At 39.1% G+C, this 18144-nt stretch overlaps 3 protein-coding genes across 8 annotated transcripts; 1 reads left to right on the forward strand and 2 right to left on the reverse strand.

Moving 5' to 3' along the window:
* Positions 1–2083: 2083 nt before the first annotated feature.
* On the reverse strand, positions 2084–10270 carry LOC113684094 (uncharacterized). Of its 3 annotated transcripts, none has more exons than XM_027201411.2 (8): positions 10090–10270; positions 7166–8129; positions 6198–6481; positions 5391–5640; positions 4351–4651; positions 3595–3710; positions 2946–3129; positions 2084–2254 (listed from the first exon to the last, which is right to left on the reverse strand). In XM_027201411.2, exons 3-8 carry the CDS (start codon positions 6479–6481, stop codon positions 2151–2153), a joined length of 1239 nt encoding a protein of 412 aa, XP_027057212.2. In that variant the 5' UTR covers positions 7166–8129; positions 10090–10270; the 3' UTR covers positions 2084–2150. The 3 variants fall into 3 exon arrangements, with proteins under 3 accessions (XP_027057212.2, XP_089063781.1, XP_089063782.1); XM_089207655.1 differs by having other exon boundaries at positions 8017–8129; positions 10090–10258; XM_089207656.1 differs by lacking the exon at positions 2946–3129.
* LOC113684095 (uncharacterized) lies at positions 8761–11965 on the forward strand. Of its 2 annotated transcripts, none has more exons than XM_089207657.1 (2): positions 8761–9228; positions 10608–11965. In XM_089207657.1, exon 2 carries the CDS (start codon positions 10651–10653, stop codon positions 11518–11520), a length of 870 nt encoding a protein of 289 aa, XP_089063783.1. In that variant the 5' UTR covers positions 8761–9228; positions 10608–10650; the 3' UTR covers positions 11521–11965. The 2 variants fall into 2 exon arrangements, with proteins under 2 accessions (XP_089063783.1, XP_027057214.1); XM_027201413.2 differs by having other exon boundaries at positions 8800–9235.
* Positions 11966–13183: 1218 nt separating this feature from the next.
* LOC113684090 (uncharacterized) lies at positions 13184–18135 on the reverse strand. 3 transcript variants are annotated; one of them, XR_003447443.2, is made up of 5 exons: positions 18022–18135; positions 17710–17889; positions 16666–16907; positions 14603–14636; positions 13184–14213 (listed from the first exon to the last, which is right to left on the reverse strand). XR_003447443.2 is itself a non-coding variant. In XM_089207659.1 (4 exons), exons 1-3 carry the CDS (start codon positions 18103–18105, stop codon positions 16713–16715), a joined length of 459 nt encoding a protein of 152 aa, XP_089063785.1. In that variant the 5' UTR covers positions 18106–18135; the 3' UTR covers positions 13628–14636; positions 16666–16712. The 3 variants fall into 3 exon arrangements, 2 of the variants coding, with proteins under 2 accessions (XP_089063785.1, XP_027057209.2); XM_089207659.1 differs by having other exon boundaries at positions 13628–14636; XM_027201408.2 differs by lacking the exons at positions 13184–14213; positions 14603–14636 and having other exon boundaries at positions 15932–16907.
* Positions 18136–18144: the final 9 nt, after the last annotated feature.

Genomic DNA, 18144 nt, shown 5'->3' on the forward strand with positions numbered 1-18144 from the left:
AAGTGGCGCTGGACTATGTTACATGCGATCTAAATCAAATCTCGTAGCATATCGCGTCTTGTTTATCCAAGCTTGTCTGGCCAGTTTCTATAAGAAAGAGATGAATGCGCTACTATATTTATCAGATAGCTTTTGTTTTCTATAGTTTGTTTGTTATTCTCGACTACAGAATGCAAATTACACCGAAGGGCTGAGGCGTATTACTTTCTTTAGGCTCTCGGATGCAACTCGCTAACAACAATTTATGGAAATATTTTTGGCTGCTTCAATAGGTCAGAAATTTTTTTGCCACTTTCTGGTTAAAAATTTCGTTAAAAGGAAAACTGCAGTGTTAGAGTCATTACAGACACAAAAATCGAACAGACAAATAATTCACCGTGACCTTGAAGACAGATAGTATCACAATTGTTTTCTTCCCACACACAAACAAAGTAACACAGCATGTGGCATTTTGAAATCTTTAGACAATTTCCATAATTGTACGCCGACTAAATGTATTAAAGCTGTGTCCTGTCGCTTTCCCATTGTATGGGTACTTCTCTTTTTAAAATCGACCATCGTTCCCCCAAGAAGCTCCGTTTCGCACAATACGATAATCAATCAATTTCAACCACATATTTTTTAAGCCACCTCTCTTCGAGGGGACATGAATTATTTGTAATTTCTTTCAAGCGTTGTCAGTGTCTGTTGTTTATTTTTGGCTAGCCGACGCCCTGTGTTCCTGCCACGTTTGGCCTGAATTACATAACAAAATGTAACGAGGCGGCAAGACCCTTTTCATAAGACGGTAAAAATCCATTGAAACATGTACTTCCGGGTTTAAAATGCTTAGGACTTTTTGCACACAAAACAGGAACTTTAAATTCAAGATGTATAGCATTTTTCTTCCTACCATTATAAAGCGTGGTCGTTTCTTTCAGGGAGTTGTGACTAAAATTAATTTGTACATGGTAATATTTAGATCGGAAATAAAAAAATATTACAAGGTGGCGAAGTGTCACGCAGCTATTGGCCCAGAGAGTAGAATTAATGAACAAAATATATATTGCGTGCATAGCCAGCTAGATGTTGTTATATTCTAAGTATTGTTATGTTTTTAAGTGGGTTCAATGGCGCCGGAGGTCTAAATCAACCCTATTTTGTTATTTTCGATCACCACGTGTCAAGAATGGACTGAACACTTTGACTATTATTTTTATCCAATCAGAAAAAATAAACCACCTTTGGCTTCTTTGTTTATGATTCGTTTTCGCAATGGTTTGCTAACAAATATAACTGCGCGTGCGCCTCTATGTTACCTTGGATTGGTGACGACTGTCAATTATGAATTAAGTGGTTTTTTTTTGGTATGTCACGCGACAAGCTGCCAGGGTAATAAAACATTAGAAAATGAACAGGGTTGGGTAAGCATCGAGAAATCACCAAACTCGTCATTGCATATTTCTCCCACACCAAATAGACGCCAGAAATGATATTTCCGTGGAATATGAAGAATTCAATAAGATAGAAGTGGTTTAAATTTTTTTTGCTCAATTAATGAAACCGAAAAGTAGTTTCCCCCAAAAATTCTTGTATTACCCATTAAAAATTATTTAGTAGGTAAGTGTGTCTGAGTTGATCAGACATTTGATCACCTTTTAGAACTTAATGGTTTCGGTCAGGTGTCACATTTATTACGATGGTTGTGAAAAGCACGTGACTTTTACACAAGGAACAGTTCCGTTTTTTGTTGAATGCACCGAATTCGCGAAAACACACCAGAGGTCATTTGGATATTATGACTCAGAACACAAATAAAACTCCTATTTTAAATACGTTATGCTTCTCTGAATTGCAGCAAAAGTCAATAAAATGCCTTCCACCTGGATGCTTCACATTGCGAAGACATCCAAAGATTTTAATCTGATATTTTCCGCTTTCGCGTGTAGTGCAGTATACATTGCTCTACCCAATATACGTGGGTAGGACAGTATGCACTGCCCTACCCACTATGTTCATGAAAGAGTGAGTGAGTGAGTGAGTGACTGTTCGCAACACACAGGTCCGCAGCGCGTGCATAATTCATATTGTTGTAACGAGGACATGAAATAATCAGGCGTTTATTTACTTCTTTCAGTTAATGGTTTGAAAAGAAATATGGATCATTTATGTTAGAGTAATTGTTCTGCTACAGCCATATCTTCATTCTTTTCCTCGCCTTTCCCTGAATCCATCATGCTTTGAAGAAGTTCTTCCCAGTTTTCTTTCGATGCTTCTGTGGGGATAAAAAAGTGAGAATGATCATTAAAATATGTAAGTAACTCCTGAGTAACCCTCAGTAAAATACAACGTGGAACTATACACTTAGCTATTTGCTTCAGTTTAAAACACTACACCAGCTACTTCGCAGGCATGGAGTACGGTTTTCTGTAGCGTGCACGGAAAAGTTTGTCTCCGTTTACAAAAATTCTTATAGATAATAATTGAAATGTTGAAGTCCAGAATTATAATAAGGCAGAACTTTCCTTATCTATTCAGCTTTAACTAAATCACAGGGGTTTTCTCTGAACTTTGCTGCTACGTATCCATGACTTGTTGAGGGCGTGGTGCGAGTTTTCAGAACCAATCACAAAAAAAAATGAACCCAAAAAAAAAAAAAAAATGCAATCCCGGTTTGTTTTCGGTAGCCAAATGAAAATTAATAATACAGAATTGAAATCCTCAGTTGTCAAGTTTGGATTAACACTTCTCCTTTCGAGCAACTATAAACCTCTTTGCTATTATTAAAGAGAATTTGCGTCAAATTAATTTGGATAACACACTCTATCTGTTGCTGAATAATGAACTTGAAACGTATGATTCTTTTACATTAAATCATTAATTTAAGTTAGATTACACCCTACTTAAAAGCTTTTTCCCCCCTGATTTAATTCTCGTTTTAAATGATGATATCATTTTTATCTTACCGCTAATAAATTTCAACAGGCAGCCATATTCATGGATCACGTCTTTTTGCACTGAAGCTAATCTCAGGACCAACTGCTTTGGCCTGGCTCGAATTCCAAGTTTTTGGAGAAAGTCACAATCATCCTTGGTTAGTGGTTTGCCGAATAGTAACAGCTTTGAGTCACTTGTCAAAATCTGTTCAAACTGATGAAGGACATTATAAAGTTGGAGTCTGCAGTGGAAGCACGTTGCTATGACGGCAGCTCATCCCATTTCAGTCTATCGTCAGGTACTTCCCTCCCCTCCCCTTCCCTCCCCTCCCCTTCCCTCTCCGAAAATCGTCAATTTTTTCCTCAAATGAGACCTTCACTGTCAAGAAACGTTGTTAAAATATCCACACTTAAAAAAATCATCATTAGAGATAAAATTTGTTGGTATAGAAGTGATAAGGTATTTCGTAGCAGGAAAAATCCAGATAGATTCGGTTATTCTGAACCTGTAATTTTGTGTCACAGCTGCCACTATCATCTGCAAGACCCCGCGTCAGTTGAGTGGAAGAGTTGAGTGTCTTACTGAGTTGATTTTAATCACTCGGATAGTATGACGCAGATAGTATGGCACGTTATTTTAAGAGTTAGTAATGGAATGTAGGGCGTTATCAGAACTTACCCAATTTAAATACGTAAATATCTGTATTTTCAGCTGAGTACCATTTTCTGCAGTGATCAGAAGTTTTCTGACATCTTCTACTTTTTCATTATCTTTCTCTGTTAGGAAAATCCCACCTGAATTTGTGAAAATTAAATAATAAGAAAGACCTGAAAGAAATTGATGTATGTTCTGCTCGTTTAACCTAGAGATACTTAAGATTTTAGACTCTCGAGAATTCACTCTGGTTTATGCCCATCATTTAACAATTTAACCTCGAGCAACTCTTATACATCTTTCGTCCTCTCCAAACTTCCCGCGTGCTTCATATCTCGATGAAAGCACGCTGACGCATGAACCAATTGTTTTATAACATTTTCAACCCGATGGAAAATTTTTTTTCTGGAGGGATTTGTTTACTGACGTCATGAGCGTACACAATAGGAATATGAAGCACGCTCGCGCAATTGAATTTGATTAGACGAATTTACTAGCTATGTTATAAATCACCATCTTCCATTCTTGTAGTCTGCATAAACAACACATTCACAGGTTTAGTACTCTCACCTGCTCTGGCTGGTACTCTGTTACCCAGACTGTTAGGAGTAGATCATTTTGTAACTGACTTAAGTCTCTCATGGCCCTCCCGCGCGGGATTCTTCCCTAGATCCGCCATATGTTTATCAATTTCACGATTTCTTTCCAGTCTTATAAGAGAACTACATCACAAAGAAACATCACACAGAAAGTCTTAAATTAACCAAACCAGAACAATACCTGGACTTAAACTTTCTTCCATTTCTAAATGCAACGCTGCTTGTTCGTCTGATATGACATCTTCGCGTCCACCACCACTCCGAGAGGATTTGCCAACAAACACGCCATCTTGAATCTGTAACCTTTTCCCTTCCTTGTTATAGGCTACACGACAAAATTTAAAGAGAAAAGGCGCCCGAGACTTCCTTCGTACCATTGGCGGAAAGTAGGACTGGTTTGTAACGCTTCCTTTTACTAAGGAATCTTTCCCTAATAACCAGGCTAGCTTGGAGGGTGTGTGGACATCTCCTGAAATTGTTGCCTGAAAGAGGAAAATTTGAAATAATGCCAGGTAGAATGAGACCTCGATATCGCAATGTACTATTGAAATGAGTTTACATGCATCAGTAGTTTTTCTCATCTTTGTATTCGAGTGTATCCTGTCGTTCGTAACTGACCATCATAAACATAGTACTAGCAGTTTGTTGAATTCGTGAGTGGGCCGCTCGCTTTAATAAAGGTTTTTTTAGAGGCATTTGTACTCACTAAAATCAGCCACTTTCCACGAAGATTGTCCCACCTCGAACATCCTTAATCTAAGAGTAGATTCCTACCTTATTGGCTATATTCTGAGAATCCTTTTCAGATTACGTTGTTTTCTTTAAGTAAAATAAATTCTGCTTTTGAGTGCAATGCGTGGCCGCTAGCTAGAGCTTATCGAAGCAATTTGGGGTATTATTACAACCTCTGGGAGGCTTGCTGGTTATCCCCCCCTCTCCAAGAATTTCGTGACGTTTCACCGACGGTTTGTCGTCATCCACTTGTACTCGTGAGTGGAGAGTAGCAGTAGAAGAGAGAGTTAAGTCTGTTACTCAAGAACAGAATACAATGACTTACTCCGTACTCGAACCCAGACCTCTCGACGCAGGGTACAGCAAACTAACCATCAGGGCCACCCTGTATGCCATGTTTTACCTTTTGAAAAACCTCTAATAACCAACAAAAGCTTATGAACCGATTCTCTATTGAACGAGAACCTGCACTGATACGAAAAACTATACCTGATGCTTTCGGTTGCCTCTAAGAAAAAACTTGGCGCTATACATCACAGCTGTTACAAGACGCAAATGGTGACCCTCTAATGGTGTCATCTTATCAGGATCTAACACAGCGTGTGACAACAATTCGCGCAAATCTACGTCCACGTAATACTCTTCTGTAAGCTTGCCAAGCTCCAGGTCCCCCAGAATGTCGGTTAACTTTAGTTCCAGTCCCCCAGCGTCCAAGCTTTCAAGCGCGATATCAAGATTCCTGTCAATGTATCAGTTATTTTCAGTTCGATGAAAATTTCACTTAGTACTTAGTGGAGCTGTAAAAATCTTAAAATGTAAGCTTCATTGATCATTCTCAATTTTCTTTTTCGCTTTTCCTCACTCTTCAATCCTCATCATTTTTCCCTTTTCCAATTTCTTTCCCATTTCGCCATACTTATGTCTCATTTTCCATTCCGTAATCTTCACTCTTCATTCCCCATTTCCCACACTCCACACCATATTTTCCACATACCTCTTCCTATTCCACAGTACTTGGTCCTAGATCCCCAGTCCCCAATGACCATTCAAGCTTTACTCTAAACTCAGATTTGCGCGAAAGGGCTCGTAGTTTGTTGCATGACAAGGAATTTTTCCTAAAGGCAAACTTAACATTTTGAGGCGAGAGCAAAGATAAGGCTTGATTAACTGCGTGTCCCAATAACCGTTTATGGCCCCTGTTTAGCGGAAGTGCATAGCACAGTCGGAAACTGAACAAGCCGTATGGGGCATGAGCAGTACTTATAAAGAGTTTATTGAAAGAATGATAACTCTGACCTGCTGACATCACTCGTTTCTGTTTTTTCCAAATTCCTGTTTTCTTTCATAAGTTTTGACCGGCAGTAGTTTTTAAAGTGTTTCTCCTTCTCTTCAGTAAGATATCTGTGCAATCCACCAACAATGACCATTTCTCCTTTACCAAAGGGGCGCTTCCACAACGACCGCTTTCGTTTAACAATCAGCGCAAGTGGCGAGATAATGTTTGTATGGCCGTGATAGACTGGGAGGTAGTCCTTGCCGAAATTTTCTCGAACAAATGCCTTGATAGAATCCTGCGTCATCTACGAACAAAAATTATTGCAACCCTACATAATTTTTTGATATACTTTGATGATTCTCAAGAGGAATGGTGTAATATTTTCAACCAAAATGTTGCTGTGGGCTGAAAATAGGTCACCAGAATTGTCAGAATGATGACAAATAATGTATTATAACTCATGCATGACTTTTAAAGCGTTCTATTAACGTCCTTTGGGTTTAAGATCTCCCTATTAATTGGACTTGAACCCTGACTTTTAAGCTTCCTGTCCGAAAGGCCGTTAGCGATGTATTTAAGGGCAGAGGTAACTTTTTGCGTGGTGATATTTTCTCTGAGGCCAAATTTCATGATCACTCTACAGAGGTAAACAAATTACTAATATAAACCTTTGTAGCGACACTGACAAAAAAATACAAAATTTACACTTGTCGTGGATAAACGCATGATCGTAATTTCAAGACCATGGCCTGGTGGTTGGGAACTATTCTAAACAACTTGCAACATACAACTTAATTGATGTGAAACTGATCTATCCTCTGACTTTCACTGAACAGTATGACAGCACACCAACATCTACTCAGACAAGTCTTCCCTATTATGAGATTCATTCTACTATGAGATGACGTCATGCATCTTTTTTTCTGTAAGAAGCTCAATAAATTTGAATGAGTAAGGAAAAAAAATTGATCAAAGATCGCATACGTACCTTGTAACACCATGGGATAACAAACGGAAGAAAATGAACAGATAAATGATGCTTAGCCTTATTTCCGGCTACAACCAATGGCTGACACCCCGACAAAGAAACCACAAGACAATCTTTTGAATTTCACTTTCAGCGTCCTAAAGAATTAGTTTTGGACAGCTATACTCCAAAACAACTGTCTGCTAGGGTGAAAATAAACACCAAAACGGACATGGAAAAATAAAATGGAACGAAGATGAAAAGCCTTTTCAAGATGGACCAAGATAGATCCACAAACAGTGACAGAACTTCAATAATCTACGGTTTCGAACCTAGAAACCTTGAAAACAAAGATGACTCATCACATGATGTAATCAAAGAAAGTGAAAGGGTTTTTTGTCTTTTACTTTCTTCGTTCCCTCGGATAAAAAAGCACGAATAATTCCAAATCAATCGAAATGAGCGCTCGGTATTAATCATAAATCCCTTGTAACTCGTTTCCAGGGCTTTACCATTGAAAATTTGGTAAAGGAAAGGAAGAACCCTGGGAACGAGGTTGAACTTTTTGGTTGCCTAATTTGATACCAGGCTTTTTAAATTCACTGAATACTTTCAGGAATCGTGCCGGCGATTTTGCTTGAATAGGGCTGAATTCGTAACCACCTTACAGTCCTATGAAAGGCACCCCACGGAAGTTTGGGTGTGATTATGCCTACTCTAAGCGAGAAAAACTCCGTCTGTCTCGCTCACTTGTTGAAAACAAAAAAGTTGTGTAATTTAAGGCAAATCGACCTAAGGGGACCAACAATCAGACGTTATCCCTGAACGCTCAGTATCAGCGTGCATATCACCGCATACTGTTCTCTACACACCTCCTACAGATCTAGGAGGCGAAGTCTTCTTTTAAAGTAATCAATGGTTTCTTTGGCTGGCGGTCATTCCCTTTACACATATTCACGACACAATGCTTGATTTAGAGGTGACGCTGTAAGGAGAAATTAGATGCTTGTCACCCTTTGTAATGCTTTAGAAAACAATTGAGCTCCGACTCGGTAAACAAAACTCTGTCGGAAGCCATATGTGAAATTTATGTACTTGTAAAGGAATTTAATCCGAGATTCTCTTCCCGTTTTTTCAGTGTACAGTTTTTTTTAATGATAAACCGAAATTGCCCCTTCCCCCTACCAACCATTCATTTTTCTTAATTTCATCACAGAAGACAAGGGACCCCTTTGAAGCCCTCCAAGGAAGCCTAGGAAAAACAATATGCAAGTACTTTATTTTCTGGTCAGCTGAGTTTGAGACATTCCTCCCCTCAGGTAATGCCACCTTCAAGCCTCCATACTGTCGTCAAATTATTAATTCCATTACCTGAAGCTATCGTGAGCGCCCCTTATATCACCTAGCTAAGATAACAAGAGAGTGTCATGGTTTCCTTATAAGGTTTTTATATCAAGCTTTGAGTGGTTGCACTCTCTTTGTTTGTTATTCATTGTAAACCAGGGGGTATTTAGGCGTCAATTTATTCTGCCTTCTTCAAGCGCTCGAAACAATAAATTTTCAGCTTGACCCAGGCAATTGTGTTTTTAAAAAAATCCATTTTCGTGACCGACTTTGTTCTTTTGTTATTGTCGCGTGAAAGAGTCCACTTTGATCTCTCGATAATTGCGACGGCATTCGACTAACGTATTCACTACATGATGTTCTTGAAAAGTGAAGAGATTGATGAATATCATACGTGTTTTCAACAGCCAAGATATACCAATGAAGCGGTATTGAGTGCAAAACCTTCGGTTATTTAGGGAACTAAAATTTCGCAAGATGAAAATTTTAAAACTTGGAATGGGTTTAGACACGTCTCTCTTCAACAGAAAAAAAATTGCATTAATTACGAGAGGTCAACAGAAATGGTTGGCAAAGGAAGTTAATTCTTTCAACAGTCACTGAAAAACAACATGAGGAATTTGTATGCTGACGTGAGAACTTAGAGTTAGCAAATATCACATTCTTTCAACTACTGGAGTAAGAGGAGCAAGGGATTACTTCGAAGAGAATATACCTTTTGATCAAAGCTCGTCATGGAGGTATCACGTAAGTTTAGCAGTCAAGCCAACATAAATATGATTTTGGTAAAATCGGAAAACTTTCGTGCTATCACATATGACAAGTCATCCAAATTTTAGCGGGAACTTAACGACTCCCGTATTAAAACAAACCCTGCACTTTACGAAATTGCGAAATACTGAATCAGTTTAGCAATCTTCCTTCAATCCGACGAGGTATTATGAAATTTTAAAGTCTTCTTTCGCGTGCTAATGTCAAAGGGCAAGGGATTTGTTGACAAAATGCCCAACTTATACAGAGTATTTTTTACAGCTCCCGTCTCATTTCACAAATACAGAAGGTCTAAATCCCCAGGGATATATAAATCGTGGGACGGTTGATCTATTTGCCGAGTGTTGAAACGTTTATTTCCTGTTGAAGATTATAATTGCCACGTGCAGTATTCATACGGAATATAACGAAACACTAAGAAGAGTAGTTGTTTAGTTCAGCCAGCTATATTACTCTACCTTGCGGTCGCAACACACTCCTAGCTCAAGTTTTCTTTTCGGTGACTTATGTCAAGAGAAAAATAAACAACAGTGCGTTTGTTTGTTTACGGGCTTTGCAAAATACACGAGGAATTTGGGCAAACGTGAAAAACATCATGCAAATCCCGTTATTTTAGCCGTGAAATTTGAATTAGACTATGTCGTCGAATGAAATCTTACACTAAAGAACCAATTATCTGAAGAAGTGACTTGATTTTATAGTGTTAATGAAAAGAGGCTCACGCCAATCTGGCGTAAACTCTTCAACATTCTTTCATGGCTACGAATAGTTGGACACGAGACAAAAGCTTGGTAAACCATTGTATACAACAACACAGTGGATTTTCTCACCTCTTATTCGTTTTTCGCACCTATTGAACGCACAATGTTGTCATTTTTCATTAAGTCATTCCAAAACAATACGTGTGCTTGCTTGAACACAGATCTGGTCAGTGTTATCTATGGCTCTGTTTATATTTGGAAAAGAAACTTCTAAGCATTACCCTTTTCACACTGTCCTAAGACACGCTTCGGCAGGAAGGCAATAACAAAAGAATCAAATGCCCCCGAGGTCAAGGATCATCTATAAGTAACAAACTTGTGTACTTTTCGATTTGGTAGCAAAATTCCACGTTCTTGCGAATTTGAAGTCTGTGACCAATCACCACATCGGAAGTGAATTGTTTCTGTTAGATGCTTATCATCTTCGATTCTCGTTGATAGTTTTCTTAGCCAATAGGAGGGCTTCAATAGAGTTAACGACCGCAGGGTATTTAAACCCGTCAAGACCGTCTTATCAAACCATATGCGATAGCTTTAGGTAGAAGAAACTTTGAAGGCGGAAAAAGCATTCAAATTTTTATTTGCAGCGACATTCACGCTTCCTACCTGAGAAGAAAGACCTCAGCAAGTATGAATTCTGAATTTCTGTTGGAGGAGTTTATGGATGCCAGCGCGTTAGATTTTACCGAATTTGAAGAGCAGTATCCACTATGCGGATATTTACCGGACAACACAGATGGCCTGGTCGATCAACATATTGACTCGATGTCTTTATCATGCCCTGTTGACGTGTACCTGGATTATCTGTTCTCCAAAGGCATAGTAGACTCTATGGACGAGCACATTTACCTGGGAGCGGATTGCGACGAGGTAGGCGAGTTGAAAGAACATTTAATTTCCTCAGTGTTCAATTCTTACTACAAGCAAACCTTTGGACTTGAAATGGGTTCATGTGTTAAAGATAACCTCGTGTTGTCCGCCAGTTTATTACTCCCTGACGTCAATGATTCAAGCAGTGATTCTTCCTCTATGAGCGACTCAAGCAGTGATATTATTTCCGATAAGTTAGAGGGGCTCGCAACTCGATATCAATGTCCAGGGCCAGAAGGTCAAACAGCGCTGATGGGCCTCCCGCTTGCCAAACCAGGTGCAGCTAAACAGTCACCCGGACGAGCAGAACGCGCGAGACGTCGAGTATCCACGCGCGAATACAAATGCAACTTCCCCGGCTGCAGCAAAATGTACACAAAGAGCTCCCATCTTAAAGCGCACATACGTCGCCATACCGGAGAAAAACCGTTCGCTTGTACGTGGAAAGGGTGTAATTGGAGGTTCTCAAGATCGGATGAGCTGGCTCGCCATAAGAGATCCCACAGCGGGATAAAACCATTCATATGCGACTTATGCGACAAGAAGTTCTCCCGCTCGGATCACTTGGCTAAACACAGGAAAACTCACTATCGCACAAGGAAAAACTCTTCGTTTGTTGTCAAAATGTAAAAAGACCAAGAATTGACTTAAGATTGATCACAAGAGCGGTACTTTTGTCTTAAGAAGGTAAACATTTTATGTGAAGTTTGTCGTTGGAATCCAAACAAGGGCAGAGGTTGGCAAGAGCACGATCTTGTTATGATTGATATCCACTCTCGTTTATCTTGGTTCCTATGTAAATATGTTTTTCAAATTCACTTCCGCAGACCCCATTCACATTAATAAAATTTGTTTTTCATGATATATGTTTTAGCTTTATCCCAGCGTTTTCACCAAAGAGGATTTTATCGGCTCGACAACATACAGACGTGAAAAACAAACTAGTTTTTGTCATAGGTTATAAAAGAAACGGATGTATTTTTTCACTTTAAAGGATATTAAATTGCCTCAACAAGTTGTCAATATTGTAAACGACCCTGATACAAGCAATAAAAGTCCATATTTTCTCTTTAAACTATAATTTATTGTTATTATGACGACCAACATTGCACAGACCACCCTAAATCTCAGTCGCAAAAATACACGGGTTTGCCTATCTTCTGTCAACGATTATCTTTTGTAAATAAACGGATGCAAGAAAAACATTCTTGCTGATATTTAACAAGTTTATTTCCGGTGCATGTATTTACCTTGCGTTACGTAATTTGGGTTAGTAAGAAGGCTTTTCACTTCCGAGACCTCGCGGTGATTACGAGTTATTAATTGTCCTTCGCTGAATTAAGGGTAGACTCGAGCAATTTGCTTCTTAATCAAATAAAATTTTTCAAAAATATTGGGAATGAAGTTGGGATTTTTAAAAATAATCCCAAAAGTTCTCGGTACCGGTCGTTAATTTTTCTGCCAAATTTTGTTGCTTCAGGCCCCGAGCACCTTCAAATTAATTTCTACTTACCAAATGCCAATAAATATAAAATTGTACTAACACTTTTCTTAATGCGAGAGCAAACACAAAGTGAAAACCAAAAATATTCCTTTTCTAATCGGTTCAGATCATTTGATTACTTCGTAAATGAAAACTGATGTTTTTAGCATTATTTATTCCAGTAACAATCGATAATTTCTTCTGTCGGAAATTGAGGATCCCTGCCGTTTGCATGTCTAGGTCGCTCCGGTTACAAAAGCTTTTGTTCAGGTTCTTTCCCATCAAATTTTCAATGAAATATATCGCAATTGACCCGTGAACGACGAGGTCGATACTTTAAATATGCACACACACAGATTTCAGGCAATTTCACACGAGGATCAAATCTTCGGTCTCCTACTCGCGTCAAATATAAGTTGCATCTTCTATTACTTGCAATCGAATTTGTACAACAGGGTACTTGAAAACATATGGCCCAATACTTTTGATCTAGAGCATGGGTTATATCAAGCGAGAGAGCTGCTTATACCTATTAGCTTCAATCAACCGGGCAAGATTAGCTTCAAGGATTCTTTGAATACAACAACTTATTTCTTGAAATAACGTTATACAACTGTGATAATTAACGATGGGACTGACCTTAGGCTTAGCATTGTTTGTTCAAGACTATGAAATTTTTGCGATTGAGAATTTCCAAGGATCTCACAGGTTCAGTCAGCCGGGACATGACGGATAACAAACAACTTTACAAGATGCAGGTACTAAACCCATCTCAAAACAGCTAGGTAAACAACTGATCTCTGTGGTGAATTTTTAATTTTTTTCATGTGCTTAGAGGGAGAGTTTACTCAAGGTCACCATGATGAAAGATACCGGTTACTAAAAAATAATCTGAATGAAATGATTCATATTCTGGCTTGTGCGAAGCCACATGTTGCGAAAAGTCAAATTTTGAAGGGATCTGAACACAATAAAAACCGAAATCATATTTAGGGACATAGGGATGACCCCGTCGGAGCCTGATTAATTACAGGCTGCTTTTTCTGCTAAGTTTTCAATGGCAGTTCACAGGTAAAATCTTTTTGTGTGGTATTTGTTGTTGCTTTTACTTCATGTGGGGGGGGGAGGAGTGGGAGGAGGAATCAGAATGTCTCTAGGACTGGACTGGTCAAAAAACCAGTCTGAGCCAGAATAATTATTATTGGTAATAGGCTCCTGGTGAAAGCACAATACATGCCGAGATGAGCGCGTGGATAGACTTAAGTGACGTTATGTATCTTTCTTTTTTCTGTCGATTAAATTTTCGCGGTAACTGAATTTCGCGAAAAAATTTAAAATGCTAATGCATGAGCCATTGACAAACAAAAACCAGTGTTCGTTCCCAACAATGGTTGGCGATACAAATGGTTGAATACAGAGTTCAAACTTGTTGTAGATATTAAGGCTGTGCTCTCAGGCGGGGTTTTCCTCATCGTACTTCTTTCCATCCAGAGTGCAGAGAACTGTCGGGAACTTGATGAGTTGCTAGGATAGTTTGCAATGGACCAGCGTCCTGATTATGAAACATTAACTAGTACCCCTATCAGCCTCGTGTTACAACTCTGGCAGCCGTTTTGACTCTCGTCAAAGCACTTCACGTGGAAGACTCGATTCCGCTATTCGGGAGAGGAGCCAGCGCTTCTTCCCCGTCGATGACTGGAACCAAGAAACAGAGGACATCGAGCTGTCGTAGAGGCACAGATATACTACAGCCTCGGAAGTGTAGCAGTAATGACACGGATTTTATTTCTTCGAAGGAGCACAAGTCTTTGAGAAGCCGAGAAGTGTTTTTCTGCGAGCTCTAGCAAGATTGATGAAGAAAAAATGATTAAAAATGATCAAAAGTAGACAGGATTCCTTTCTATTGTAAAAATCAGGGTATCAAGTTTCCTGTTGACAGTGTTAGGCTCTTTTCTGTAATTTTCTCCAACCTTTCATGGGTGAAGTATCAGTGTGATTGTTTTGACAAGACTGAAAAAAAGTGGATATGGTACTATTCCCTTTAGGTAAACCAAAATCCTCTTGACACACGATTTTATTATTCGTTGATTAGTTATACTGTCAATTCTTGGAAGGCTCGGAGATGTCTCTTGACACAATGTGACAAGCTCAAGTTGTGAAGAGAAGGGGAAATGGCTCAACAAAGATTTACGATGTAATCTTTAGGAGATCTTTCTCAGATAACAATACCTGGCACGGTGATCTGATACGCCAACCTGAGGACCTTTTGCGATTAAGGAAAAAAAAACACGAGCATCAGATAACTATATAGAGTGGGTTTACGGCCTGTATCATTTGCCCTCATCAGTGTCAATAAAGACACTAACCAGGAGTCGGTGAAAGACCAATTAGATGGTCGTCAGTGTCAGTCTCTTCTCTAATGCGGGTGCAAGGGTCGTGCAAGCTTTCGTTGCAACAGTTATTAGGCCTTAGAGATGCGTTTAGTCTTCAAAAGTGCTTAAGTAGTCAGAAGTGGGGGAGGCCTCATCCTAAACCAGCATCTCATTGGCATTTGATGGCATAGCAGGTTGTTTCATCGTTGCTCGTTTAAACGATTTCACTTTTTTTCTATAAAAGCGTTCTCCCTACCCTCTCAACCCCTGTTCTCGTCTTTTCGCTTCGCGATTAAATTACATCCAGTTTCATCTTGCCTTGGTATTCAATGACTTAGTTTTCCGGGATATTTATCGGGAAGTTTTGCTAAAATTTATGAACTTCCTCAGATAACAATCGAAGCTCTACAGAAGGTTAATGAGAGAAGAAAAGCCTTATGAGATCAGAAACAACCTCGCGTGATCCTAAGGGGGCCCTGTTAACGAGGGTGACCGGCCTATCAACCGACCCATCTGACATTTGAGCCTTTTTTCAATTGTGCACGTGGATCAAAATAAGATTAGCAACTTCCGAGATCAAAGTTTGCCCTCAGTTCAGGTCATCTGTCAATTAATCATTTTCAGCACGAAATTATGTTCCTCAGGTGTCCTTGAACTTAGAATTACCGAGTCCTGTCCTAAATTATAAATAGGTGTATTTGTCCTTAGAGCACTGAACTTCTCTCGGTTTTTCTCAAAAGAACACAGAGAGTTAAGCCGGTAAGCAAAACTCTCCTTTTCGTATTGACTGGTCAATAGTTAAGGCGACAAAATCGCGAAAACGAGCGGTGAAGCATCGATTTGCCCCACTCTTCTCACTGATTTGCAGCTCGCTTTCATGGCACGATCCACTGCAATAGCCACATATGCAAGCCAACAGTGTAACTTACTAGGTCACCCTCAGCGCACGTGAATGTGCAGCGAGACGAACCTTTGTTCGGCTACCCGACCGAGCGCTTGGGGTGTTGGGATTGAATCTCTGATCTTGCAAAAAGAAAATATATCCATGTTCAAGAAATTGTGGCCGGTTTACTCATGTCATAACTGTGGTGATCCTCTTCTGTTACGGGAAAAGAGTTTCCGTCAGTTTTTTAAAACATGGAATCGCGAAATCCCTCATTTAATCAGCTTTTTCTCGATCAAAATTGCTGAATATAGCCTCGTTCTTTATTCTAGTTCCTAGTAAGCCAGTAACAATATCGTTTATACCTTGACTTCATCTCGAACCCTAAAACGTAACAAGACAAGAATGCGAAAAAACGAAGAAACAACCAAAAAATGGAGCCTTGCCAAACAAGCTTGGCCAATATGTTAACCCTAAAAGCTTCGTTGTCTGGGAAAAGATGAAGAGGAAAATCGCCTACAAAGACAATAGTAGAATACTAGAAACACTCTGATCTTAAATATTGTGTCAGAGTTTTCCTGATGAAATACACAGTTCTCAGTACAGCAGGTCTGATTTGCTGACTTGCTGCAACTTTTAAGTGTTCAGTGTATTCTTTCTTTGGCCCTGAAGAGTGACCAGCATCTGAGACTGAATCACACAGTAAGGTCATGAGAATAAAGGAAATGATCACCAACATAAGCAGCTCTTGATTGTTAAACAAATTCTCATTGACAGCACCTTGGGAAAAGTATAGAGACAAGTATGGAGAATATGCATATTGATGTTAGTGTGGAAAGGTTTAACTCTCATGAGTTGTTGACATCTTACTTCTCTTTTTCCAAACTTGCTCCAAGTCAGGATGCAGTGAGCATCAAACAACAAAGTTTCACACAAATTATACATTTGTATGAAATCATAACAGAGGAGAAGAGAGCAAGAAGCTAAAACTAGGGATCCTTCTGAGGATCGGAAGGAGTCTTTCTCTGTGACAATACCTTCAATCATTCCATTTCAGGATGTATTATTTCCATTGATCTTCTGTTTAAAAATTGATTTCTAGAGTCACTTTCCCCACTTTATTATCCATTGTCTCCATGTCATTGTCCTCTGTCTCTTCATAACAAGAGTCATCCAACAAATCTATTTCTTTTTGAGTGACTGGATATGAAGTTGGGAAGAGTTTTAAACTCCACTCCTTAAGTTTGAAATGGTGTCGACGACCACAGAGGTGCTTCACCTGAAGTTAAGGTAGAAGGTAAAAACTACTGTCATAATTTGTGATACACCCATCATACAGTACTTGAGACCTGTTTTCAGTATAGATTCTCTCATACAAGCATCTTGCTAATTAACACTTCCATGTGACTCCCTGGAGATTTTTTTACTCCTTCTTACTAAGTACTATTGCTTTCATTACCACTTGCATTTAAGGCTAATGTAACTCTTTAATGTCAATCATAACAAACTAAAGAGCATTAAGGAATAATAATATTTCTATGAGCAATTCAGGGTATCATGGTTCTAAAGGTCCAGAATAAAGTAAATTAAGATGCAATTCAGACAGCATACCACCAAATGCACTTGGAATATGCAGATTTTTATCTATGTAGGCTTTCATCATTAACTAGAGGAGAGCTATTACAAGTGGAGGAAAGTGTAACATCCTTCACATAAATACGTGTAAATTATACCTTGTAAACAAGGAGGAAGGGGGAGGGATACCACTGTTGGATCAAAACCCCACCCTAAGATAGGTATACACTAAAGTATTAATACTGTGGCAGATCCAAGGGCAGGTCATGGGCGCCTGGTCCTCTCCTTCCTACAGACATGTGGGTTTCTTTAGCATTTTTCTGACACCAAAATTCTTGCAGTTATAGGATAGCAAAATTAATACTCAAAAAATTCCCCTGCAGTACTCCTTGATGGTTCATACTGTAACCCCACAGGGTTTATAATGAATTCTTGATTATGAGAGGATTGTGCTTTAACACGGTCTCATCATAAACAGCTAATTTTTATTTCAATTCTTAACTCACCCATTCAGATTGAGAGGTCAGCACAAGCTCACAAGCCTGGCAAACCCACGCTCCCTCGGAATTGTTCTGTAATTTAACCTTTCTGTGCTTCTTGGACGCCATGTGGTCATCATACATCTTAAGAGAAGTGAATCTTTTGTTGGGACATAAATTACATCTCAGCTTTTTGGCAGCTGTAACCTAAAAGATAGAAAGGGGATTGTTTGAAAGGGTTTCGGTTGTCAAAGCTAAAGGCTACTCTAACCGCCAGGTTTACCACATATTTCATTTAAAATGTTAAATTTTAAAACAGATATTCTTATATTGACTTACCTGTAGTCTTCTGAGGCTCCGTTTTGATATTTTCTTTTTCAAACTTTCGGGACTGTCACGATCACAGCTGTCTTCGTCCGCCATTAATTTTAACTAATCTGACCCAATCTCTCGCGGTTTGAC

Source organism: Pocillopora damicornis, chromosome 5 (genome assembly GCF_964200805.1).
Source record: "Pocillopora damicornis chromosome 5, jaPocDami1.2, whole genome shotgun sequence".
Lineage (NCBI taxonomy): Eukaryota > Metazoa > Cnidaria > Anthozoa > Scleractinia > Pocilloporidae > Pocillopora > Pocillopora damicornis.

Bases quoted from the DNA above. Each gene is read 5' to 3' on its own strand.
- LOC113684094 (XM_027201411.2), bottom strand. From the start codon at position 6,481: ATGACGCAGGATTCTATCAAGGCATTTGTTCGAGAAAATTTCGGCAAG. The intron at 3,711-4,350 runs GTATTGTTCTGG...TCACAAATTCAG, and splicing joins GGAAGAAAGTTTAAGTCCAG to GTGGGATTTTCCTAACAGAG. The intron at 2,255-2,945 runs GTAAGATAAAAA...TTATCCCCACAG, and splicing joins CCTGTTGAAATTTATTAGCG to AAGCATCGAAAGAAAACTGG.
- LOC113684090 (XM_089207659.1), bottom strand. From the start codon at position 18,105: ATGGCGGACGAAGACAGCTGTGATCGTGACAGTCCCGAAAGTTTGAAA. The intron at 17,890-18,021 runs GTAAGTCAATAT...TCTATCTTTTAG, and splicing joins GGAGCCTCAGAAGACTACAG to GTTACAGCTGCCAAAAAGCT. The intron at 16,908-17,709 runs GTGAGTTAAGAA...CCTTAACTTCAG, and splicing joins TGACCTCTCAATCTGAATGG to GTGAAGCACCTCTGTGGTCG.
- LOC113684095 (XM_089207657.1), top strand. From the start codon at position 10,651: ATGAATTCTGAATTTCTGTTGGAGGAGTTTATGGATGCCAGCGCGTTA.